The 27,654-nt window shown below is 40.5% G+C and overlaps 1 protein-coding gene across 19 annotated transcripts in view; it reads right to left on the reverse strand.

Moving 5' to 3' along the window:
• The window catches only part of DIP2A (disco interacting protein 2 homolog A), an 82,239-nt gene that overhangs the window by 30,769 nt on the left and 23,816 nt on the right, over window positions 1-27,654 (reverse strand). For 15 of the 19 annotated variants that reach the window (XR_004973949.1, XR_004973950.1, XR_004973951.1 and 12 more), the window contains 11 exons: window positions 20,858-20,989; window positions 16,853-16,972; window positions 15,476-15,673; window positions 10,732-10,823; window positions 6,477-6,587; window positions 4,803-4,926; window positions 4,407-4,516; window positions 3,866-3,968; window positions 2,294-2,358; window positions 1,947-2,040; window positions 699-818 (listed from right to left, as the gene is read on the reverse strand). Coding sequence is in view for 16 of the 19 variants with exons in the window: in XM_036348669.1 (XP_036204562.1) it covers window positions 699-818; window positions 1,947-2,040; window positions 2,294-2,358; window positions 3,866-3,968; window positions 4,407-4,516; window positions 4,803-4,926; window positions 6,477-6,587; window positions 10,732-10,823; window positions 15,476-15,673; window positions 16,853-16,972; window positions 20,858-20,989 (1,269 nt within the window). In the remaining 3 variants the exon portion in view is untranslated. Of the gene's footprint in view, window positions 1-698; window positions 819-1,946; window positions 2,041-2,293; window positions 2,359-3,865; window positions 3,969-4,406; window positions 4,517-4,802; window positions 4,927-6,476; window positions 6,588-10,731; window positions 10,824-15,475; window positions 15,674-16,852; window positions 16,973-20,857; window positions 20,990-27,654 lie in introns of those variants that run through there. The other 4 variants (XM_036348667.1, XM_036348666.1, XM_036348671.1 and 1 more) reach the window with 4 other exon arrangements.

The raw sequence follows: 27,654 nt of genomic DNA on the forward strand, positions 1-27,654 counted from the left end.
GACTAGCTCATACGCCAGACTCTGGTCAATGGCTCTGTGCTGCAATATTCCACTCAGACTCCCCAGAAGACACCTTGCGGGAGGCCTTGGACAGCCCCCAACAAGCAGCCACGCGCAGGTCCCACAGAGTCTGGTTTGTGCAGCAGCACACTAGGGGAGTTCTCACTGGGAGGACGTAGGGTGGCTGAGACAGTGGGGGCGAGATACAAGGCCAAAGGGCAGGGGCTTCATGAGGCTCCCAACCTGTAACTATGTTCTGGTCAATGCTTAAGAAATATGACTCTTTTTTTAAAATATATTTTTATTGATCTCAGAGAAGAAGGGAGAAGGAGAGAGAGACAGAAACATCAATGATGAGAGGGAATCATTGATCAGCTAACTCCAACACCCCCCCCACTGGGGATCGAGCCCACAACCTGGGCACATGCCCTGACGGGGAATTAAACTGCAAACTCCTGTTTCACAGGTCGATACTCAACCACTGAGTCATGCCAGCCGGGCAGAAATATGACTCTTTTAGGCATGTACCTTCTCTCAACTGTATTTAAATCGCTTCCAAATTTAGTGGCAAAAAAAACATGCATGAGATATAACAATGGGTCACCAACAAGAAGTGACATGTTAGAGACAGTTACAATACACTCACTTTCACTGTTCTGGGGACACCAGGCTCCAGCCCTGGTCAGGAGGTTACTCACATGGGTTAGCTCCGTCGGCCACGATCAGCATACGCAGTGAGCTGAGGCTGACGTCCCGCTGACCTCGCTGAGCCAGGAGAGACCAGTGCATGTCACGGGACTTCACCAGCGCTGTCTGGGCTGCAAGGGGACACAAATGTGAAGGTGGCACTCCCACATCAGACTGACCCGCCTGCAGTGCTTGCTGCCAGTGCAGTACACACGTAGGACCACAGACATGCATCCTATGTTTCAGGCCACACGTACTCTGCAGCTATGTCTCATTCATAGTTTAACTTACCCTAACCTGTTTTACTTAAAATCAAACATAAACTCAGATCCATTTTCCACTTTGATTTCTCTCAGAAGCTCTATCTTGTTCTTTCCACATCTGCATATTCTGTCTCATCCAGCCCTCCCCCAAGCTGCTTAGGCATGCAACTGTGCAGCCAAAGAAGCCTCAGATACAAGGGCTGTGAGCAGATAGACTCAGCCACCAACCCTGAAACAGGCTTCAATCTTCCTCAGTAAAACAGAATAAACAGAGACAGCTACTCCCTCTAGGCTGCCCTGATGACGTCACGTCAGAGCACACGTCTCATGTCCACATTCAGTAACTGGCAGTACCGTCAGCACAGGTAGACAAGTAAAGAGGGTACCCAGGATTAGTCAGTCTTAACAAAGACACTAGGCCCAGGCTCAGAAGATAGTGAAGGGCACCTTCAAGCTACCTCAGAGCAGAGTCACAGAAATGCCTAGAGTGACTGCAAGGGTGACTGACTGAAGGTGGAGGACGGGGCAAGGTCCCACGGGCAGCCCCATCATTCGTGGACGGCTTCATCTGAATAAACTGCTTTGCTGCTGGTGGCTTGAAAAGCCCTAACTTCATATTAAAACCATCTCAAATACTAAGAATTGATGTGATTGTAAGGAAAATTTTAAAAGAGTAACATTAGGGGCCTATGGTCCTTGCAGAAAAGAGTTGTTACTGAACAGTTCTCCACCAAGCCTTGCACACACACCCAGGCCTTGCTCAACCAGGTCAGGCTTTGTACACACAGGCCACAACAGCTTATAGCCCAGCACTGGTGAGTCAGGACCACCACAGATGAGCCTCAGAGCTGGTCATGGCGCATGCTGGCGTCAGGGCTCCTCAGGCCACATCTACAGTTTTGCATGTTGGCTTTATTTTTTCTTAATCACCAAAGGTTAATTCAAAGAGACTTCTTTAGTGCAGGCTGAATCAAGAAATGATGCTAATTCCCTTACCTTTATACAAACACACTTTCTGAATCCAGGAGAGCGGGTTCACCTTCATCAGTGCATACGGGATGCTGATCACGTGCATCTTGTTCATGACACTCTGTGAAAGACATGGGTGCTCAGGGCAGGCTTCACTCCGCATCCAGACTGCAGAGCTCTACACCATGCCGAAAGCGACAAAGGTAACGCCAGTGCTCACAACACTATTTCAGTTCAGATATACTGGTCAGGTGAATCAGCAGAACTAAGGATTAATTATATCACGTAAAAATTAGGGTTTGGGGTCATGTACTGATATAAAACATTAGAAATCCCTCGTTCCAACAATTAGATCATTTAGCATCAACACTCACTGTTAACACTCCATGCCACAGACCAGCATCCCTTTTGAAATCCAGCACATTTGTTAGTGTTTCAGCTGAAAGTGGACAAAGATGGTTAAACTGCTGAGTGAACCTCTTCACAAGTCACATGCACTTTTAGAGAAACTCTGAGATGAGCACATTATCAGCATTATAAGAGCTTTAGGAAACATACAGCATTTCCAAATACCATGCACTAATTTACCAATAATCTTGGTTATCTACTTAAATTACTGGAAAAACAACAGTAGGTCATACAATTCTGGATTACAACAGAGAACTATGCTGATCATCAATCTGAAACCAAAGCAACAATCTCTAGTTAAGAGGCTGAGTGAGGCTGTTACATTCAGTCAGACTGTCATGGGTGCTCTTCTCAATTTTATATCCGGTTCCCCCACTTCTCACACCCAAGGCCATTACCCTGCATCTTCAAAAAATATCACAGGCTGCTCATGTCACTTCCCTTTAGAAAGGTGCTCATTCTCTCCTGCCCATTTTCTCCTCCAGAGGGTATGACTGGTAGGTATTAGGAAGCAGGAGCAAATCAAGAAATGATGCAGGAGTCCCCAGGCTTCCTAGCACATCCCTGTACTCAGAGCGTCTGGCGGCACCCTCTGAGGGACCTGGATCCAAAGGGCAGGGAACAGAGCCTGAAGCTAGAAGCAAATCTGGTCCCTCACCAAAGGCCATGGCAAGCCTAGTGCGCCCCACAGGAGAAACACCCCTGGTGATTACAGGGAGCTGGGTTGTGTGCCAGGACACTGCTGCATTCTGAATAAACATGCTGTACAGGCTCCCTGGTCAGCTGAGGATCCAAATATGGGTGACATATGTAAGGTCAGGACTAGGTCTGAAGAAAAAACGATGGGACTTGACTGATAGGTCTAATTTCTTTAAAAATTATTCAGGCCCTTGAACATATCTAACATCCTCTTCCAAATTTCTACTGAAATCTTCAGCTATGCCCTATACTACCCCTTACATTTAAACACCCATATTGTAGATATTTAAACATACCACTCAATTTACTTTTTAGTTTTGTTCAAGTATTGCAATGCAAAAACAAACTTCCATGCATACATTTTTATAGTTTTTGGAATAATAGTTCTCTAAGTTAAATATCTAATATTTATCAGTACATGTGGCACTACCAAGAGCCAACCTATGACCATAACATTCCATCTGTATATCTGTATGCAGGACAGCTTAAGGCCAAACCAGAGGCATATAAAATAGTAATGGAAAAGTGAGTGCCAATAACATGGTTTTCCATATTTTTAAAATGTGAAATGCACTGCCCCTCAGCTCTGTTGCAGGTTGAACCAGCCAACTGGACTTTGATGAACTGGTGGGATATGGATTTCACACTCTAGAAAATCGACATACACATCAGTTTACTGGAAAGGGCCCACTCATCTACTGCAAGCAGAGACCCAAGCATGCGGCACCTGGAACACCAGGTTAGAGGACAGGTCCTATACAGGACTGGGTCTGACATCTGCAGCGACAGTTCCCTGTTGCCCTGTGCACAGCTGAAAGAGCTACCCCACATGCCCTTACCTTCCAAGTAGCCACATGCCTGGGTCAGAGCCCGGCACTGCGCCAGCAGAGATGCATGGGACACCGTCACCCCCACTGTGCTGCCTTCTTTGCTGGTTTTATACTGAAAGATTTCAAGAAAAAAAATTCAATTATGTGATGTTTCTGGAGTCCACGGCAGAGAGAATGGAGACCGGTAGATTTTAGAGAGAAGAAGCTATCAGCTGTCTCTCCTTCACTAACCAGCCCGTCAGACTGAAGAGCATTTTATGCCCTGACCCTTGAGGTGACACCCTCGGATGAAGTCAGGACTCATCCTGGGCAGGTGCTAAGGGCAACAGTACATACGAGTTCCCTCGTAATTGTCCGCATCCCCAGGGTAGCCAGTGAGGGGAGATTAGGTAAAAGTAAAACTGAAAGGGTCTGAGAAAGTTCCCAAATGACAATTCAACATAACTTTTAGCCTGTAAACTAAAAAAAAAAACTCAGTAGCTCAAACTCATATGAAAACAAGACCTAACCCGTGGGGCCTGCTTTAGCATACTGTGTTAGAAGTCATCACCTCAATGTAGGCGGTCCCAGCTCCTTCGTCCTGGGCCAAAGGATGCCAATCCTTGGGGGGCTTAGTCAGATGCTTCCCATCAATTACCAACCAGTTGAGAGGGGGCCAACCTGTGAGGGTGCAGCCAGGAAATATGGCACAGGTGAATGTCAGAGGGTCTCTGCTCCCCACACTCAGGGCCTAGCCACTGAACATGCAGCTCTAGTTCCTGAGTGCCCAAGAAACAGATATCTCAGTCTCATTTAATTTTTACTCAATTCATATTAAACAGCAGAGACCCTGAACCAGCTGAAAAGCGAGATTCAACTTCAGCCTCTGTACGTTTAAGTGCTGGAAAAGTACTGGAGGACATAGTTTAACTCATAATGCTGACTCCCCTCCCCCTCAGAGGCCCACCTTTGAAAGTTGCCACCTCTCCAGTCTGTGCTTTAGGCAGGCCTTTCTGACAAGCGTCCGTGGTCAGGGCCAGGGTGACACCACAGCTGCCCAGCAGAAACCCGATCTGCTGGCTGCCAGCATCCTGAACAAGACAGAGTAGGGTGGAAGTGAGGTGCTCCTGGCAGCTTCGGCTCAGGACCTTTACTCTGCAGGCCCATGCACAGAAAGAAGAGTGTTTTGTACACCCCTTGTAAAATTTCTAGAACAACTCAATTCTATATACCAGCAATTTTCAATCAGTGTGCCACCAGATGTTTTAAAACATTCAATACCTGACCTCTTTTCCTTTAAATTGTCATATAAAAATACGACAACAGCCAACACAGTAATAGCCATTTTCAGATCAGCAAAAAATAATATACTTTAAGTATTTTAGTAATTATACTTTATATTTTAACTAGAAGCCCGTTGCACGAAGATTCGTGCAATAAACCTTCCCGTCCCCTGGCTGCTGGCACCGGTTTTCCTCCGGCACCCGGGACCCAGGCCTTTGGTCCGGCCACAGCGAGGCTTGGCTTCTCCGCTGCAGCTGCAGCGGAGAAGCCAAGCCTCTTCAGTCTTCAGTCTTCACTCAGGCCAGAGCCTTCAGTCTTCGCTCCACACCTGCATATGCAAATTAACTGCCATCTTTGTTGTGTTAATTTGCATAGTTGCTCTAATTGGCTGGTGGGAGTAGCAAAGTGACACCAATTTGCATGTTTCTTTTTTATTAGTGTAGATAATTAGTGTGCCATGAGATGAAATAGGTTGAAAATCACTGCTATATACAGTATTTTCATGAAAATAAAATACAATTGTTTTTAAATTTAAAAGATATATACTTTTTGCAGTGAAATATAAAGTGCAGATAATGGGCTAATTTCCCAAAGTTTTTTCTTGCAAATGACATTTAGCAGCATTTTAATATACTCCCAAAATAACAGCATTAAAATTTCCACTTGATTTGTGTTTAACAATACTAATTATTTCCATATAGAAATGCATATTTTGTTTTAGTCAAGTCCTCTTTTATATATGTCCCTCTGTGAAATGCTACCATTTTCTTTTTGAAAGCGTGACTAATCTCTAGTTTTTCCCTAAGAATCCCTATATTCAAATATCTGTTATCATATATTATCTGTGGAAATGTTCTTATTTTATTTGAAAACTTTATTTTTGAGATTCTTGAATATTTGTTGCTGACAATTTTCATATTAGCAGCTGCCTGAATACTGGGATACAATAGAAAACTCTGAGTTTCTAAAATACATGCCTAGTCTACTCCTAAAATAATTTTTTCAATACTTAGATTACTGACATTTATACATAAAATGAAACAGCTGCCTAGACAGACCATCAGAACTCCCACAGTAATCATGTCAGTAACAAAAACTGCCTGATGTGTAAGCAAACAGAAATGCAAAACATTTCCATCCCATATATTCAAAAGTATCACTGAGAAGTGAGCTGTAATAAATGACTGTAATGATTTATCCCCAAGAAATGAAACTTATTGTCAATAAACACATGGTGTTGAGAACAAGTTTAACAAAGTCTTATCAAATTTCAAATTCTACTTATCAGAGGAAAAAATGCTCATCGCTTCAAACCTTATGAAACCTGAACCCATGGCCCAGGGGCCAAGTTTGCTACCTTTTTTGTTAATGGCACTTCTATGGGGACAGGAACCAGTTCTGCCAGGAGACACCCATAAAATGCAACCATGAACATCACAGGGTCACTGTTCGGAAACACCAGCGCCACCTACAGCAGCACAAAGAACAATCATGGAATCGACTGGAGAATGACTCTGTCATCTCAACTTCTGGAGTATCTGCTAATGATTAGATGGAATTGAGACATATTTTATTATTTTAGAATCTGGGATTTAATTCTTAGTCCTTAAATTTTCTCAACCATGTAACTTTTTAAAAATATATATATATTTTTTATTGATTTTTTACAGAAAGGAAGGGAGAAGGATAGAGAATTAGAAACATCGATGAGAGAGAAACATCAATCAGTTGCTTCCTGCACACTCCCTACTGGGGATGTGACCGCAATCAAGGAACATGCCCTTGACCGGAATTGAACCTGGGTCCCTTCAGTCCGCAGGCCGAAGCTCTATCCACTGAGCCAAATTGGTTAGGGCTCAATCATGTAACTTTTAATAAATCGTTTTTAGGTTGAGGTCTCTACTCCCCATACAACAAAATAACTTTAAATTTCTGGATTTAAAGACAGTTCATCTGGGTGGCAGCAACTCAGGGATGGACCATCACCCACCATCAATTGGCCCAGGTGAAAATCACCTGTATCAACACGAAAAGTAAACAAGAGATCATATTATATCTAAAATATCTTCCAAAAGAAGAAATCCTAACGCCAAAGTTTTAATTGAACAGATCTCCACTCAAGACTTAAGTATATTCACGGGGAAGGATGGTGGGTACAAAATCCTCAGTTGAGATCCCTACAACTGCTTCCGCCGAGTCCCTCTTCCCACCTGGTTAGCATGCTGCTACTGTTTATATTTTGTAATTCTATTTTATCTATCTTACATTTTTATTTTTGTCAAATTTTTAAAACACAGAATTTAAAATGAACCAAAAAAGTACTAATGAAAAACAATACCACCCCATGCTCCACACTTCCCCACTCCCTAAGGCAACCACTTTTTAAATATTTTACATCTTCCTTTTGCTATTTACTCTCATATTTTCAAATATTTTGCTTACAGTTTTATCTTTTGAAAATATTCAGGTACTAATTTTATTTCCTGTTGTTGTAGATGAATATTTAGCTCTCCTCTCCCCCCTTTTCTTCTTCCATCACCCCAATTTCCATTTCTTATAATAATCTGGTTACATGAAAAGCTATTTATGGAAAAAGTATTTTTTAAAATATATTTTTATTGATTTCAAAGAGGAAGGGAGAGGGAGAGAGAGATAGAAACATTAGTGATGAGAGAGAACCATTGATTGGCTGCCTCCTGCCCGCCCCACACTGAGGATTGAACCCACAACCCGGGCATATGCCCTGACCGGGAATTGAACTGTGATCTCCTGGAATAGGTCAACGCTCAATCACTGAGCCACATCAGTCAGGCTGGAATAAGATTTTTTTTAAAAACCCCAAGTAGTGTAATAAGTGTGCTTGAAACCATAGTGATGAGTCAGAATATTATTTGAGCAGACTTTTAACACAGGCCTCTGAACACAGAACAATGGATAACTAATGAATAATTCTCCTCTTTGTAAGGCAAAATTCAAACTGTACCTATATTTATTCTGTAAACTTAATCAAGTTTCTAACAAGTTAGTTTGTTGAAAAGCTCTCCTTCTAAAGTTGATGTTAACAGAGACTGTTCCAGAACTGTGAATTATAGCCTTGTGACTAGATGTTTGGTATAGAAAACATGTTTTTAGAGAATCTGTTACAAAAGAGTTGTGTTTGTTCACTTTTAAAAGTATATTAACACAGGAGGATGAATTTGCCACCCATCTCTGATAATTAACTCACTGTGATGTTGTCAACCTTTTTATAATTATGTGGATTCTCTAGCAAGTCAAGACAGTATCTGTAAGTCTTTGTCCTTGCAGGAATTTTCTTCTAGAAAAATAAATTACTGATTCTTAGGTTCATTATAAATCAGGGATTCTTTCAGACTCACTCTAAAGCACAACACATTGAAGTATCATTCTCGTACTGTTGCACTTTCACAATCAGGTACACATCTCCTTTCTTTCTGATGGTGACAGCTACCAGCATTCATACTGGTTCTGCTCTCTACATATACATTAGCCAATCTGCTTTAAAATATCCCACCGCATGTGTAAATATCTATCAATAGTATTCTCCTGCCGAAACCGGTTTGGCTCAGTGGATAGAGCATCGGCCTGCGGACTGAAGGGTCCCGGGTTCGATTCCGGTCAAGGGCATGTACCTGGGTTGCGGGCATATCCCCAGTGGGAGATGTGCAGGAGGCAGCTGATCAATGTTTCTCTCTCATCGATGTTTCTAACTCTCTATCTCTCTCCCTTCCTCTCTGTAAAAAATCAATAAAATAAAAAAAATAAATAAATAAAATTAAAAAAAAATAGTATTCTCCAAATAGCCAACCAGGCAGGTGAACTCATAAGTTTTACCAGCTGTGGACCAGCCCCACCCGCACCCTGGGCCATGTGTCCTCCTTCTCCTGCTAGGCTGCTCCTGGGGGACTGCCTTGTGGCTCTCAGGTTTGGGCTCCACTCACTCATTCCACTGAAGCACTCATCCTTTAGGAACCTCCCAAGAAAGAGTGCTTGGGAGTCAATTTTTTTTGAGTCCTGTGTGTCTGAAAATGGTTACGTATCTTCACATTTGTTGAATAACTAAGAATAGAACTGTAGGTTAAAATCAGATTCCCTCTGAACTTCTGAAGGGTCACACTGGTCTCCCCCAATTTGACTGCTGACCCCATGTATACATCCTACTTTCCCCTTAGGCTCTGCACCCTGGTCTTGAGCAGTAACATGCTTTTGTGCTCATGCGCATTTGTGGAGCTACTGTGTTCACTGCAGTCTTCACTTTAAAGCAAATGCTCTCCAACTCCAGAACATCATTTTAAATTATTATCACTGAAAATTTTGTATTCTTTCTCTTTCCTCTTTCTGAATCGCTATCAGATGTTGGGCCTTCTTGATCAATTCTAATTTTGGCACTGTTTTTCCTTCCTACCATCCATCTCTTGTTCTTTTATTTATTTATTTTTCTTCATCATAGACTCTAGGAATTTTAATACTAATTTTCTGAAAATTTGTTTTCTGTATCTAGCTTTCCTCCAAGTTCATTTGTTTCTTCTTCCTCCTTTCCTTTTCCTTTCATTTTTTTGCCCTTTGGTTATCTTCTTCCACATTAAAGTTTCCTTCCTGAAATGTCCTTGGCTTCTAGTTTTTCAATTAAAAAATGAGGCACTCAAAGAGTTGCCTGAAACTCTATGACAGCTTGTCAACTTATATTTTCATTTCTGACCCTGGGCAACCTTTTCCACTAGTTTACACTGCTAAGTTTGTTGATTTTCACCATGTTCTCCTGTTTTCTCTCCTGGACCTTCTGGTATATCTAGGTTCCTCAAGTCTGGTTCAGTTTGCCAAGAACAATGCTGTCTAATAGAATTTTCTACAATAATGAAAATGTTCTATTTCGAGCTATCAAATATGGTAGCCTACTGAGCCCTTAAAATGAGGCTTGTGTGACTAGGGACCTATATTTTTTATCTTATTTCATTTTGGTTAATTTAAATAGCCTCATATGGCACTGTCAACTACTTGGAACAGTTTAGGACAAAGATCTAAGCCTCTAGCCTCCTTTGCATGCTATTAGGGCTGATCGGTTAAGAGGGGATGGTGGTCCAGGAACCACACCTACAATGACCCTCCTATTTCCAGTGTTTAGAGCATACTGGTTGGTCAATAAATATTTTTTGAATGAACAAAAAATTAAATAAAATTGTTTCCTAAAAAACAAAAACAAAAAGAAGAGAGGATGGTGGCCTTGCCACATGGAATAGGAAGAATATAAAGCACACAGAATTTCAAAGTAAGGTTGTTTCCTCATAAAACTTAAGCTTTGAATATTTAACATTTATTAATATCCGATATAAATATTTTTATTAAAATCAACATATTTGAAGTCAAAGAAAAAAGAAGTTGAAGAATCAGTGGGTAGGCAATGAGAAAAAAAAGAATAATCATTTTATCTACATCATCAAAATTTTTTTCCATATTTAATATTTTTCCATGCTGATTTTAAATCCCTTGTATTAATGCTGTAAGTCTAACCAGCTGATAGAACATTGATTTCAATGCAAAAAATTTTTACAGTCTCTGTTTTTGCTCACTCCAATAGTTACATTCTAGTTACTTACTCTGTCTCCAGGTTTAAGTAGTGGTTCATTCTTACTAGTCAGTTTATTAAGAAGAGTATAAGCTAGTTTTAAACTCCGACTCCAAAGTTTCCCTAAAATGAAATAAAAATACTAAGCAATGTCAAATTTAAGAAACTAATAATTATCATTTTAATATAACAATCATAATACCCCACAATGTACCATTATTCAATTTCTAAAAATTCAGGTAGTTTCCAAATGAAACTACAATGCTATAATAAAACATCATAGTTTTTTCCTCAAAAACAACTTACAAATTTATGTTTCTTAACATAAAAATAATATAGGATTTTATCATAGAAAATTTAGAATATAGAAAAGTCAGCAGAAAAAGGTCAGCATTCTTTGTTACATATGTGTATATGTAACACATATATACTTATACATATGCACACACATACACATATATATATGTATATGGAATTTTCAAAAAATGAGATCATACTCCACCCTGCTTTTTTCAATCAACATTGAATTGTGAATGCATTTTTATGTCATTAACTTTGTCTCAATTACATCCCTTATAATTCATGTAACCTTTACAACAATTCATGAGGTAGGTCATATCTTCATCTCTGCTTTTCACTCAAGATAAGACAGTCAGGGAGAGCCACCAGCTGCTGGAGTAGAGCATCTGGACCCCCAGGATCCAGCCCTTAACCCTATGAGCGCCTGCCCAACACACTTCTCCTGGCATGCAATCTCTATATTCAGCACCAGCCCTATGAATGCTCAGCAAAGAAGAGCTTCTTTGAAAAAGATAAGATTAAGGAAAAGTAAAGAGGACTGAAGGTACCTGGGGAGGTAGACAGAAGCAGGGATGATAATACAGTAGGAAGATAGAAGAATCTCAGTCCATCCCCAACATCCAAGGCAGCCTTAATGTTTACCCTAAGCAGTATACTAAAAAGTCCTAATTCAGTCCCTCTCAAATTCCTGTGGCATAACCCCATGCAGTCTGAGCAGCCATGCCCTCTGAATAAATGCTCAAATTTCATTGCAAATAATATTAAACTCAAGTGCAACATTGTGAAATAAGTGAATTGTGGGAGCTGAGAAATAAATGAGAAAAAATATGTAACTCAAAACACTGTTATTGCTTTTGTCTATATAAATGGTCAATTCAAGATGTCAATAACTAATCCAGAAAGGTTTCCAAACTGAATCCAGCTAGAATATAAAAAGAACAATGCTTCATAACCAAGTTAGTTTTATCCCAAGAATGCAAAGACAGTACAATATCTGCAGAATACTGAAAACAGATAAATGATCACCATCAAAAATGAATATAAAATAAACTGTTGTCAGACAAGCACTGAGACTTTCTCACCAGCAAATCCACAGTAAAATGAATACATACACGGGGAACTTACAGGCCGAAAAAGAGAAATTACGGTGGGAAATTCAGGACAGCAGGAAGGGGGCCATGTGACAAAGGAAAAATAGAGTATGACTACTGACTTCAGAGACAATCATGGAGTGTCCCATGGGTCGAAATAAAGTGCAAGAAAAGAAGAATGCAAGGGTGAAGGTGGGTTCTTCAGAAGCAGAGAGAGTCAGGCATGAGTAAAACTTGGGAAGGGAAAGGCACATGGTGAGATCAGGCAGGAGATAGTTTGACTGTGGCAAAGTCTGCAGGCCCAGCAGGGTGATCCAAAGTAGACTGCTCATAATGGGAGCCCATGCTGAGCAGAAACCAGGCCCTGAACCACTACCTTGCTTAGTCAGTGCCTAGGGCTACCCAAGCACAGCATAAACCAGACCTGAAAGCTGAATTCAACAGGTGGAGGCCATTAGCAAACCATGTTCCTCCCAGTGGACAGTAAGTTCCTTTCTTAGAGAATTACAAACCAATCTCTCTAATGAACACAGACGCAAGGATCCTTAACAACAGCGGCAAATCAAATCCAGACATTTACTAAAAAGATAAGGTATCATAGCCAAGTGGGATTTATTCTAGGAATACAAATATTGTTAACATTTGAAAATTAATCAAAGTAATTCATCAAATTAATGGGGGAGGGGAGGAAAACCATGACTATCTTGACAGAGAAGAAAAAGCACTTGATAAAATTCAATGTCATGGGGCGGGGGGGGGGGGGGAAAGAAAAGAGAAGAAGAAAGGACAATGGAGGGGAAAAAAGGGACATATGTAATATTTTCAACAATAAAGATTTATAAAAAAATGTAGGTTAAGAAAAATAAAGGCATATATTGATGACATCGCCCCCCTCCAAAAAAAAAAAATTCAATGTCAATCCATGATAAAAATTTTTTAGTAAACTCTTAGAAATAGGATTTCCTTAATCTGACAAAGAATTTCAACCATAAAAAAAAAAAAAAAAAAGCTTGGCCAGTGTGGTTCAGTGATTGAGCATCAACCCATGTACCATGAGGGCACTGGTTTGATTCCTGGTCAGGGCACATGCCTGGGTTGTGGGCTCAATCCCCAGTTGGGGGCTTGCAGGAGGCAGCAGATCGATGTTTTTCTCTCATCCATGTTTCTATCTCCCTTTCCCTTCCTCGCTCTCTAAAAATCAATAAAAACATATTAAAAAAAAAAGAACTTCGACAAACATCATACTTCATGACCTAAGATGGAGAATGAGGGGAGAATGCCCACTGTTCCACTCTGTACTAGAGGTTTTAGCTCGTGCAGAAGAAGCAAGAAAAAGAAATAAAAGTGGTTAAGTGCTGGAAAGGCCATAATGACACTGTTATTGTTCACAGAGGTCTGATTTTGAACACCAGATATCCAAAAGATATATGGACAAACAAGAAAATAATCAGTTAGTTTAGCAAGGTACAAAGTCACCACTTAAAAAAATCAATTGCACTTCTATATTCAAGCAACAAAATAGTAGGAAAAATTTTAATTATTCCATTATAATAAGAATAAATAATGAAAGATGCTCAAGACTTCTGTACTGAAAAGTAAAAAACATTACTGAAAGAAATTAAAGGACTTAAAAAAGGAGGAAATACTCTACTCATGAATCAATTTTCTTCAAATTGAACTACAGATTCAATGCAATGCAATAATTATCCCAGCAGGAATTTTTCCAGAAACTGACAGGCTAATTCTGAAGTTTACTTGGAATGCAAAGGGCAGTCAAGGAAATCTTAAGGAACAATCACAGAGCTAATGGACTTCTGCACCAGACACTGAGACTCATAATACTACAGTGATTCAGGGGGTGTGGACAGACAGCACACTGACTAAACAGAACAGAGTCCGCAAACAGAACCACAGGTGCACTTTCCACCCCAATACCTGAAGAACTAGCTTTCCAATAAATGATAATGGGTCATAGATATTCCTAAGGAAATAAAATGGCTCCCATTTCACAAATTAAATTGCAGATGCATTTTAACATCCAAATGTAAAAAGTAAAACAAGTTTTTAGAAGCAAAAGTAGAAAAATATTTTTGTGTCCTTAGGTTTGGCAAAAACGTCCTATAAAGGACAAAAAAAAGCACTATAGTAAAGAAAAAAATAGGTAAATTAGGTTAATAGTTCTCATTTATCTAAAGCTATAAAAGGCAATACAAAGAGTGGAAGAAGATATATGCAAAACATATATCTGAAAAGACGTGTATCTGTAAATATAAAGAAAACATTAGCAATTAAACAGAAAAATGAGACAAAGATTTGGATAGTTCATAAAAGAGAATATTCAAACAGCCAACAAGCATCATTAGTCATCAGGGAAATGCAATTAGCATTTCTTAAAACTATAACACACAAGAAAGGCTAAAATGAAATAAACAGGCAATGCAAGGGTTGGCGAGGATGTGGAGCACCTGGGACTGCACACATTGCTGGTGAGAATGAAGACTGCCACTATCACTTGGAAAACTGTCTGGCAGAATGATCTAAAGCTAGACACTGCTCTCTGCATTTACACCAGCACAAGCTCCGACCTCCACAGGTTCACCAGCAGACCCACAGGAGAATGTTCATAGCAGCACTATACATGATAGCCCGAAAGTGGAAACAAACCAAATGTCCATCTACTGCAGAGTGCATGTTCACAGAATAAAATAATATCCATGGATCAGAATAAACTACTACAATTCACACACATCATAGATGAGTCTCACAAACAATGCTGAGCAAAAGAGTGCAGACCCAGAACACCTTTCATGTAATCCCATCTATAGAAAACTCAAAGGCAAATAGAGCCAGAGGTGTTAGCAGTCAGCACAACAGTTTGCCTTTAAAGTGTGGGAGGACGTGAATGCTGGAGGAGAACCTGGAAATGCTTCTCAGCTGTGTGCTGAGTACATTTACTCTGTGCATCAGGTTATGTGCTTATGATCTGTTACATAAAAACACAGTATGAAACAAAAAGATGCCGAACACAAAAAATACATACTGTACGATTCCATTTAAACAAAGTTCAAAATTAGACAGAACTAAACTCCATTGTTCAGAAATGCATATATAGATGGGAACACTTGAAGCCAAAGCAGTGGCCAGGCACCATCAGTCAGTAAGTGGTCCCCTCTGGTGGGAGGAGATAGTGGTCTGGGATGGCCACCTGGAGTGAGGCAATGTTCTACTTGTTAAACAGTTGTGTTAGTTTCTCAGGAATTTGTTCTATCATGTTCATCAAGTGTATGTCTATGTTGTTTGTATAAAGAGAGAATATCGCTTTATTGTGACACATGTATTATTTTACAGCTACACCACAGCCAATTGCCTTCTATTGACACTTGCCATAGGTGAGGGTGTAGACGGCCTTCCCAGTTGTGTCCAAGGCAGTCAGACAGGGGGCTTTGGGCTGCATTGTGCCCCACCGCTGCAAGGCAGCCAGCAGTGACGGTGGCCAGGGTGTCCCCAAGGACAGAGGTTCCCCTTTCAGCACTACCATCTGGCTTCCCTCAGGCTTTGGCTGATTTGGATCTGGTTGCTGAACTATAAGCAAAATTGAAATTTTAAAATCAACATTTCATAGTATCATGCACACATTGTATTTTTAAGCATTTATATTTTATAATATTGTTTTTCTAAAATACCAATTATAAAGAGGTTAGATTTCCTTATCATTATAATAGTCACAGACCAACTGACCAAAGACAGATGGAGATTGAATCATGAATAATGATGGAGCCTGGTAACCTTAACCCCACATGACAATTCCCCAGGGTGGCAGCAGTGATGGCCAGGTTGTCACAGGGACAACCCTGACGACACCTGAGAAACAGGCACTAGTCCCTGCTTATAAAGGATAAAAGTGAGCAGAATCACCAGTTTGCTTTGGGTATTCAAAACAACTATCACCATGTTTTAGAAAAAATAAAGTTTATTATATTTTCAGTGGATATGTAACCAAAATTTGCCCTAGTGTAAGAAAGACTGCTCTCAAAAGCATTCATAAGATTGAATTCTGAATTTGAAAGACATTATCTAATTAAAAGGGGAAACAATGCCCTAAAAGCAGTATCTAATCCTCAAGTAGGACGGAAACACCCAGAGCTGGTCCTCCGTGGGGCGGTGACACTTCACAGAAGCTAAGGGGCTGGCCATGTGTCCTGGTGGCTCTAACACATTCATATGCTTGTATCTTGTACTGGGCTTTATTCCTGTTCCTTATCTATTAGCCTACACTTCTATCTCTTGGTAATTTAAAAAAAAATTAATCTATATGCTTTCTTCTAAATATATATCTCAAGTAAGAGGCTAAAATTCTGAAAAGGAGCCAAAACTATACTGAAGATATAATACTTTAAAACCTTGGGAAGAGGAGTATTCTAGATTTAAAGTTTAAATAAAAATTTGAATAATGTAAGTAAAATGAAACCTTAGAAGTATTCTTATAAAGTACTAACCAGTGGATCAGAGGCATAAGGAAATGGTAAGTGTCTTAACTATAAGCAATGAATTTTCCACCTGTTCAAATAAAGCTAGCAGTCACATGTGATACCTAATTCACAATCACACATGGTGACTACACGGGCTGCCAACAGAGAGAATATCACTTCACTGTGTCATAACGTCACAGTAATAACCCATGTAGGATGTACATCTGCCTGCATCTCCAGATGTAATGGTCACCCAGTTTACACAAGTGAGCCCAAGTCTGAGGATGCTCACCTTCCAACAGCTCCTCCATATCATCCACGAAGAACTCCTTCAGTGGAGGACGCTTCGGCCTCTTCAGGGTATTCAGAAGCTGCTGGATTTTGGAGGACACTCTGCTGTTCACAGGGACACCTGCCATGGGAAGAGGAACACTGAGGTTAGAACAGGCCATAGCCTCTGGGGAACAGGACATGGAAATGAGGTCCAGTGACCAACTACATGAAAAAAAGCACTGGCCCCATCAGACAGCCATTTTGGAATTGATTAATTCATTAACAAATACTTACTGAATGCCTGTTAGAAACTAGAACTTATTCTAAGCTAGTGGTTTTCAAAGTGGTCCAGGGGCCCCTGGGGGTGCCTGAAACCTTTTCAGAAGGTTCATGAGGTCAAACTACAATTGAGTCTTGAACAACACAGGTTTGAACTGCACCAGTCCACTTATATGCAGATTTTTAAAAATAAATACCTGCACTATTTTTGTCTGTGGATGCAAAGGGCTGACCATATGCATTGATCTATGCCACTTTATATGGGGAATTTGAGTATTGCAGATTTTGGTATCTGTGGAAGGTCCTGGAACCAACCCCCTATAGATACCGAGGGATAACTAGTTTTTAGAAAGTCAAGTTATACGCTGATTTTCGACTATGCAGCACCAGCCACTGTTCATGGGCCAACTGTCCTTCCCTAGTCATATTAAGATACCATTTCCCTTTCACTCTCCTCCTCTCACAAGAGCACAGTGGACCACACATCATGTCATAGCACAACAGACTGAATGGGGATAAGATACAGAACCAGGTATTACTGTTATGCCAGCCATGAGACCAACTGGCAACAATGGAGAAAAAGTCTATTCTTCCCCCTAAATTTTCGTTTTACAAATGTTTTTCATAAATATGAGCTATTTATGTTAAGCTATAGAGTTTATTATTTTTTAAATGAATAAATATTTTTTAAACCTTTAGTTTTAATTTCTAATATGGTAAATATCAAGAGCTATAATCCACTTAAACTAAAGCTCTTTCATGTCCTCAATAAATATTAAGAAATGCTGTTCTAGCCCGGCCAGGGTAGCTCAGTGGTTGAGCGTCAACCTATGAACCAGGAGGTCACGTTTGATTCCCAGTCAGGGCACATGCCCGGGTTTCAGGCTCGATCCCCAGTGTGGGGCAACAAGCAGTTAGAAAAATATTTAAATACCATTTACAATAGCATAAAAAATAGAACATATTTTGGGATAATTTTAACAAAATATGTACAATAACTGCATTGAAAGCTATAAAATAGTGCTAAAATTTTTATAAGAGCTAAATAAATGGAAAAATACACTATATCAACTGAAGCATATAATATTATATTTTTATAAGAGCTAAAATAAGTGGAAAAATATACTATATTTATCAACTGAAACATATAATATTATATTTTTGTAAGAGCTAAATAAATGGAAAAATATACTATATTTATCAACTGAAGATGCCAAGTCTTTTCAAATTGATCTAGAGAGTCAATGAAATACCAATCAAAATCTGGCAGGAATTCTGGTAAAAATTAACAAACATTTAAAAATATATATTACAATGCAAAGAAGCTGGAATAGTCAAAGCAAATTATTTTTTAAATATTTTTATTGATTTCAGAGAGGAATGGAGAGGGAGAGAGAGATAGAAACATCAATAGTGAGAGAGACTCACTGATTGGCTGCCTCCTGCACACCCTCTACTGGGGATTGAGCCCCGCAACCCAGGCATGTGCCCTGACTGGGAATCAAACCCAGGACCTCTTGGTCTATGGGACAACGCTCACTGAACCACCACAGCCAGGCTAGTCAATGCAAATTTTAAGTTGAAAAGTAGAGTTGAGGACAAACTACACAACTTCAAGATTTATTATAAAACTACAGTAATCATGACGAGTTGCTATTTATATAAGGATGGACAAATATAGCAATTGAATAGCATAGAGGTCCCAAAAATAGATTCCTCTAATATATGGTCTACTGATTTTCATTAAAAATGCCAAAGATGCCCTAGCTGGTTTGGCTCAATGAATAGAGCATCAGCCTGCGGACTGAAGGGTCCCAGGTTCGATTCCAGTAAAGGGCACATGCCCGGGTTGTGGGCTCGATCCCCAGTAGGGGGTGTGCAGGAAGCAGCCGATCAATGATTCTCTCTCATCACTGATGTTTTGATCTCTCCCTCTCCCTACCCCTCCCTCTCTGAAATCAATAAAAATATATATTTTTTAAAAATGCCAAAGAAACTTGGTGGGAACAGAATGGTATTTATAAATGACGCTGAAACAACTGGACCTCTCTCTTTAAAAATCAATAAAAACATATTTTTTTTTAATTAAAAAAAAAAGTTAAACACAGACCTACTACATCAGTGGTTCCCAAACTTATTTGGCCTACCGCCCCCTTTCCAGAAAAAATATTACTCAGCACCCCCTGGAAATTAATTTTTTTTAAATTTTAATAGCAATTAAACAGAAAGATATATGTATTAATGTTTCTACCTTTTTCGTAAAATACAGTAAAGGTGTAAATTAGAAACAATGAAGTTTGAAATTATGAAACTATTTATTGAACTCAGAATAGAAAGGTAATACAAAAAAAGTTAAAACAAATGCACCTGTGGCCATCACCGCCCCCCTGGATCGCTGCAGCGCCCACCAGGGGGCAGTAGCACCCACTTTGGGAATCACTGTACTACATGATCCAGCCATTCCACTCCTGGGTATTGACCCAAAAGAAATGAAAGTACACACCCACACAAAGACCTGCATAAAAATATTCACAGAAGCTCTATTTGGAATAGCCAAAAACTGGAAACAATCAAAATATATATTGATAGGTAAATAGATAAACTGTTTATCCAAACTGTGCATCCATAGAACAAAATCTACTCCTCAATTAAAGGAATGAACTATTGATACGTGCAAGACCATGAATCTCAAAATAAGTATGTAGAACAGAAGAGTCCAGACACTAAAGAGTAAATACTGTATGATTCTATTTACATAAAATGCTAGAAAATGCAAACTAACAACAGTGCCAGGAAGTAAATCAGTGGTTGCCTAAGAGGAAGCCAAAAAAGGGTGGCAGGAGGTCTGACAAAGAAAACTTTTATGAGGGCTGGATATGCTCAGTGTCTTGATTGTATGGATGGTTTCAGGGTTGTACACATATCTTAAAACTTATAAAATCTCACATTTTAAATATGTGAAATGGGTATGTCAATTTTACCTCAGCTAAACCCTTATTTTTTAAAAAACATATAAAGAATAATAAATCAAAAATCTATCGAACCAATGGAAAGCCTGCTTCATGTTGACTTGGTATTTTCCTTTTGCATTTGAACAAGAAACTAAAAGACTTCAACACAATTTGTCCTATTGCTTAAAAGGATCAAAATATACGATCAAGGCTTAGATCTGAGAGCCCCTGGAGTTCTCTGCAATTCAAATCCAGCACACTGGAAAGAAAACTTCACATGACTTTGATAAAAGACATTAAACCTGTTAAGCAAGACCCTGAAATTGCACTAACAGCACTGGGCCTGCACATCAGGAACCGTGCGTGCTGCTGTGCCCATTTCACAGGTTGCTGAGAACAGTGTATGAAGACACTGCCATGTTGCAGGCGGGTGCACTCACACCAAGACTTGATCTGCTGAACACATTGTGTTGAAATAAGAGCTTTCCGTGCTTCTCATGTTCCTACAATACTATAGATCCAAACTCCTTTTGCACTCAACTAAAATTTGGAGGTTTTCTCCTCCCTACTCTCCTTGTCCACTGGACCAATTATACAGATATTTCTGATCATTTCTGCACATGGTGCTTTCTGTGATAACATGTACTGCACACACTGTTCTCAGTTTACTGCACTGAAGGGTTATAACTACTGACTGGCTCAGGTTTGCTATAGCGAGTACATGAAGGGATGTTCAGTACCTGAAAAGAACCTGTGCTCAGACGCGTCAAAAGGAGAAAGAAAGACATGCTCACCACCTGATGTGTCCAGGAGGCGTCCGCTGCACCCCCGAGGGACGCCTCTCACAGAGGCTGGCTGTGGACGCTCACAGGGCGAGTACTCCACAAGGCCAGTGGTGACATCAGGAGGGGCAGAGTGCAGATCTGCTTTTGAAAAACAAATCCAAAACAAAAGTGTTGTTAATTCAAAAGACCAGTAAGTTGCTGTTTAAACCCCATTTGAGTAAAGCTTCTCTTGCTGAGCTCTAAGCAAGGAGCATGGTATGCCAATTAATTTTGTTTTTCTCATTGACCAAGGCACTCAGGGACCTTGTGAACTCTCAGTTCCCAGACATGGTATGTAGACCTGTGTGCATGAGGGATCCAGACTAGAACCACCGACCACAGCACAGACACAGGCACGAGTGGACTCGCCTTCCATATGATGTTTTACTCAGAAATTTCCCTCGATGAAGCAGAAATACATTTCAAATCAATTGTTATTAGACCATTCTTTATTATATTATGAAAAAAACAGACTAACCCACACACCCCCAAAAAGTACGTTGGATGTCCCAAAGACATAAGACTTTGCAGGCTTCAAAGAATAAACCTACAAAGATAAAAACTACCATTATGGCCAGTTCAACACATCTCACTGTTAAGAGACTACAACGTATTTCTTTAAAGACAATTTAGTTACATACAGAAAATTTTTAAAGTCACTCCCTTCCACTGTCTGAATGTACATTTTTGTGTTGAATTTTCATTGTATGGCAGGGACATTGATCTGTTCTGTTCGGAATGCTGGCTGACTGTAAGTTGCTTTCACATTATCGTTACAGTTGAGTCTCCCACTATGAAAGGCACCATGTCTGCACAACTACCAGAAATTGGGCCCTCCCATAACACTAGAGCAAGTACTTGTCCACTTGTGAGATCGATATTAGCTATGTCAGTGGTGACCTATAATCTGTTTAATCTTCTAATGAATGCTCCTGCCATCACAGATGGCACGCTAATATTTTAAATTTTAAATTCTGACAATCTAGCTATCATTTCATAACCTAGAAAGAAATTTTTAAAATATGTAGAAATATGAAATTATATGGAAGGAAAACACAAACTATTTACAGAGCAGAAAATAGCATTTGGAAAAATCTAAATTTTTTTTTTAAATATGTTTTCACTGATTTCAGAGAAGAGGAGAGAGGGAAAGATAGAAACATCAATAATGAGAGAGAATCATTGATCAGTTGCCTCCTGCATGCCCCCCACTGGGGATTGAGCCTATGTGCCCTGAACGGGAATCAAACCGTAACCTCCTGGTTCATGGGTGGACACTCAACCACTGAGCAACACTGGCTGGAGGGAAAAATCTAACTTTAATTATAGAGCTTTCATAACCAATAAAAAAGCTTGATGTTTATGAAATCAGCCATTTAAAGTATGCCTATCATAAAGTTCTTTCAGTTTAAAAATAAATCTCCCCATCTTTCTAAATCTAACAAAAAGAATAAATGATTTTAATAGTACTCATGAAAAAGGCATAAATGGTAATCTTAACTAAAAGTAGTTTTTAAAATAATTGCATAGGACAGGGATGGGCTGGAGAGGGTTAATGGGGGGTGGGGGGAAGAAGGGGGAAGGGGACAAATGTAATACTTTCAAGAATAAAGAATCATCATTGCCCTGACCAGTTTGGCTCAGAGGCTAGAGCGTCAGCCTGTGGACTGAAGAGTCCCAGGTTCGATTCCAGTCGGGGGCATGTACCTTGGTTGCGGGCACATCCCCAGTGGGGGGTGTGCAGGAGGCAGCTGATGGATGTTTCTCCCTCATGGATGTTTCTAACTCTCTATTCCTCTCCCTTCCTCTCTGTAAAAAATCAATAAAATATATTTTTTTAAAAAAAGAATCATTAAATAAGTAAAAGAGTTGCATAAAAGTAAGCAAACTACATTAAAAATAAAATTAACTACTATAACTAAAAGTACTACTTTTAAATATATGTATTTATATTTGTGTCCAAATGTTTTATGTATTTTATTTCCTTAATTTAATATTGAAAATAATATATTTTTAAAATTATCTTTACCTAATATATGCTACCTCAAATTTTTTACCTAAATATTCTTGTTCTTTCTGTATTTCTTTCCTTAACCTAAACTGAAGAACTCAATTTAGTGTTGGACACTAAAACAAAGGATGATTTTTATAATTGAGAGAGAGAAATTGAGTATTTTCACATTCAGAAATTCAAGCAACTATATCCAGTAAACATATAGCATATGAAGGCTATAATCACAGTATGGTATCAAACAAAGCCTAAGTTAAAAATTTTAGAAATTACTAGAATTAATCACAGTGTGGATGCAAAGTCAAGCAAGGGGGGTGGGAGACAGACAGGTTCAGCCACACTAGCAGAGGCCAGGAGTCCTCATTGCGAGGTGATGAATCCACCTCATGAATCTTCACAATCAGAGCCTCTCTGAGAATGAAAACACCTCACTCAAACACACTTACAGCCGAACGCTTTGTTAAAAGACCCACAACTGAAAAGTTGAAGGTTGTCTGGCTAAACATTCTGACCTGTGGGCAATTTATTAATACATCAGTGCAAAAGCTATTTTGCATGTTCTCTCGCTAGGTTCTGTCTCTAGGTTCTGAGGCCAGTTTCTGTCCAGGAAAGCTATCCACTGTCAATCTCCTTGAGGAAAGGTGGGCAGTAACCAGTGGCCACTGGTAGGATGCCGGGAGCCGGTCCATGCTTGCTGTTTCAAGGGACCTGGCATATATGGCATACTGTTCTTAATATGTTTGCTCACCTTCTTGGCACTATGTGTTTTAACCAAGGTCACCTCTCTGAGAAAGGTTGTTTCCCCAGGTAGGGATTTTCCCCTGAAGTTAGGGAGGGAATAAAACCTCTTAACTAAGTGCCAGGTGGGTAATTAATCACTTTAACTACGAACAATCATGCTTAAGCTACATAATCTTTACTCCCTGGAATGGAGATAAGAAACGCCCTAACCTTTGAAATAGAGATTGATAGGATTGGAATCAACTGGTATAAATACAGATGTCAGAAGACAGAACCAAGAGAGACAGAACCTAGGCACAGAACCTACACAGAACGTTCTCTAGAGACAGAAGAACTTCGCTGGAGAGAACATGGCAAAAGATCCTGGACAGAAACTGGCCTCAGAACCTAGAGACAGAACCTAGCGAGAGAACATGGCAAAAGAACCTGACTAGAACCTGGTAACTGAACCTGGCTGGAGAACCTGGACAGAACCTGGCTGGAGAACCTAGCGAGGGAACTTGGCTACAGAACCTGGCTGGAGAACCTGGCTGGAGAACCTAGCAAGAGAACATGGACACAGAACCTGGCTGGAAATCCTAACCAGAACTTCGCTGGAGAGCCTGACCAGAACTTGGCTAGAGATCCTGGCTAGGCTGCTGATCAACTGAACACTGTCTCTGTGTCCTTCCTTCTTCGCTGACTCCGTCTACGCCTTTGGGGACCCCTGGACCTGCTGGGGTTGGACCCCGGCAGTAGGACACCTAGGAAAGCTACCAAAACAATCTGGGCGGGCTGTTTGTCAAAGGCATCTTTTCGCCTGAAACATGCTGCCCTGCCAGCCAGTGGTCTCTGTGTACTGGAAGCACAGTGTAGCATGTGAGTTCTCATCTAAGACTCACATCACAATAGAAGAGACATGCTCAACAGAAACGTGCTTCAGGCACTGATGCAACAAATTTTAAAATGAAGAGATTCAGTGCTGTGCCCACAGAGGATGGTGAGACTAAAGCTGTCCGCCACTTACTTCCAGTCCAGCCAACCATTTATTCTCAGTCCAGTCAAATGGCCAAGATTTTACATGAAGAAGTTCAGCACCTGAGCCCAGAGCCTGTCCGCTATGACCCCACTGAAAATACCAGCCTGTCATAGGTGCACCATTTCAGTGTTAGCAGAACAGTATCTAACAGCAAAGAAAATAAAAAGGAATCAAGAAAACTGTCAGCCTGGAAAAACCAAGATGGCGGCATAGGCAAACACCTGAAATTGCTGCCTCGCACAACTACTTCAAAAATACAACTAAAAGACAAAACAGACATCATCCAGAACCACAGGAAGGCTGGCTGAGTGGAAATTCTACAACTAGAAGGAGAGAGAAAAGCACACTGAGACTCAGAGGAGGTGTGGAAGTAAAGTGCAGAGGTACGGAGGCGCACGTGGAAAGGGCTGGCAACGGACGCCGGTATCTTTTTCAGTCGGGAGGAGAACACACGCTCCCGCTCTGAACTCCAGTTCCGGGCGAGTCTCTGGGGACCCAGACTCATACAGGGAGAAACTGGACTGTCTGGCATCGGTCGGAACTCGAGGGTGGCTTTCTCTCAGAGGTGCTTACAGCGATTATCGGGACACTGAGACCCAGGGGCCACTTAGGGCAGGACTGAGGATTAGCCATAGCGATTAGCTCCGCCCCACCCAAGTTGCAAGCAGAGGCTTTTGCATATGAATGGGCTGGCCCTTTGCGATCTAAAATTGCCTAACAGCCCAGACTGGTTTGGCTCAGTGGATAGAGCGTCGGCCTGCGGACCAAAGGGTCCCGGGTTCGATTCCGGTCAAGGGCACGTACCTCGGTTGTGGGCACATCCCCAGTAGCGGGTGTGCAGGAGGCAGCTGATTGATGTTTCTCACTCATCGATGTTTCTAACTCTCTAACCCTCTCCTTTCCTCTCTGTAAAAAAACAATAAAATATATTCAAAAAATAAAATAAAATTGCCTAACAAACTGCAGCTGGGTCAGAGAGACCCAGAACATCCAAAAGAAGGCTCAAGGCCCCACAGCAGCTTGCATTGCTTCACAGCTGGGCCTCATCTGGGCACCTCCAAACCCCAAACAAGGAAGAGGAATCTGCAGATATCTCCGTAGCTCCTGCTGGGTAGCCTCAAGCAGAGGCTAAATTAGCACCTCCTTAGAGATCCAAGAGCCCGTGTACCCAGTGGTCGGATTGGACCATCCAGATTACAACTCTTCAGATCCATAAGGTACACACTCAGGGAGCAGATTCAGTGAGCACCAAAGCCCCACTGAAGCAAGTCTTGCCTCATAAGGGTGTCTCCAGCACAGAAGCTCTCCCACTGCAGACGCAGCTGATTCTCACAGACAATTGGCCTGGAAGTCAATTCCTCCCAGTGATACCTACAACAATCAACGCTTAAATACAACAAGACTGTGCACACAGCCCACAAAAGGAGTGCACCAAGAGTGTCCACCTCAGGTAATTGGGGAGGCTGAGCCACTGGGCCCTATAAGACACCTAGCACACAAAGCCACTCTATCAACACAGGGAAGCAGCCAAAATGCGGAGACAAAGAAACAGGTCACAAATGAAAGAAATGGAGGAAAGCAAACTACTAGATATAGAGTTCAAAACCACGGTTATAAGGTTTTTCAAGAATTTTCTAGAAACTGCCGATAAATTGAGAAAGACCCTGGAGGATATGAAAAAAGACCAACTAGGAATTAAGCATACACTAACTGAAATAAAGAATAATATACAGAGATCCAAAAGCAGACAAGAGGATCCCAAGAATCAAGTCAAAGATTTGAAATATGAAGAAGCAAAAAACACCCAACCGGAAAAGCAAAAGGAAAAAAGAATACAAAAATATGAAGATAGCGCAAGGAGCCTCTGGGACAACTTCAAGCGTACCAACATCTGAATTATAGGGGTGCCAGAAGAAGAGAGAGAGCAAGATATTGAAAACCTATTTGAAGAAATAATGACAGAAAACTTCCCTTACCTGGTGAAAGAAATAGACTTACAAGTCAAGGAAGCACAGAGAACCCCAAACAAAAGGAATCCAAAGAGGACCACACCAAGACACATCATAATTAAAATGCCAAGGGCAAAAGACAAAGAGAGAATCTTAAAAGCAGCAAGAGAAAAAACAGTTAGTTACCTACAAGGGAGTACCCATAAGATTGTCAGCTGATTTCTCAACAGAAACTATGCAGGCCAGAAGGGAGTGGCAAGAAATATTCAAAGTGATGAATACCAAGAACCTACAACCAAGATTACTCTACCCAGCAAAGCTATCATTCAGAATTGAAGGTCAGATAAAGAGCTTCACAGATAAGAAAAAGCTAAAGGAGTTCATCACCACCAAACCAGTATTATATGAAATGCTGAAAGGTATTCTTTAAGAAGAGGAAGAAGAAGAAAAAGGTAAAGATACAAATTATGAACAACAAATACATATCTATCAACAAGTGAATCTAAAAATCAAGTGAATAAAAAATCTGATGAACAGAGTAAAGTGGTGAATATAATAGAATCAGGGGCATAGAAAGGGAGTGGACTGACTATTCTAGGGGATGGGGGAAGGGGTGTGGGGGGTGTGGGAAGAGACTGGACAAAAATCGTACACCTATGGATGAGGACAGAGTGGGGGGGTCAGGGCAGAGGGGTGGGGTGGGAACTGGGTGGAGGGAAGGTACGGGGGGCGGGGGGGAGAACAACTGTAATAATCTGAACAATAAGGATTTATTTAAAAAAAAAAAGAAAACTGTCAGCCTGGCTTCAACACTAAGCCAGCTGTGCAATCTCAGGTCAGTTATCAACCTAACTTTCTGTCCCCCCTCCACATCTACAAAACAGAGGGGTTACAAGGACTTATACGCAAACATATAGGCCTAACCAATGGACACGGATAACAGGGGGGTGGGGGCATGAGCAGGGGGATAGGGGGTAACGTGGGGATAAGGGCACATATGTAATATCTTAAACAATAAAAAAATACATATTTATAAAAAATAAAATAA

This window comes from Myotis myotis, unplaced genomic scaffold (genome assembly GCF_014108235.1).
Source record: "Myotis myotis isolate mMyoMyo1 unplaced genomic scaffold, mMyoMyo1.p scaffold_m19_p_2, whole genome shotgun sequence".
Classification (NCBI taxonomy): Eukaryota; Metazoa; Chordata; class Mammalia; order Chiroptera; family Vespertilionidae; genus Myotis; species Myotis myotis.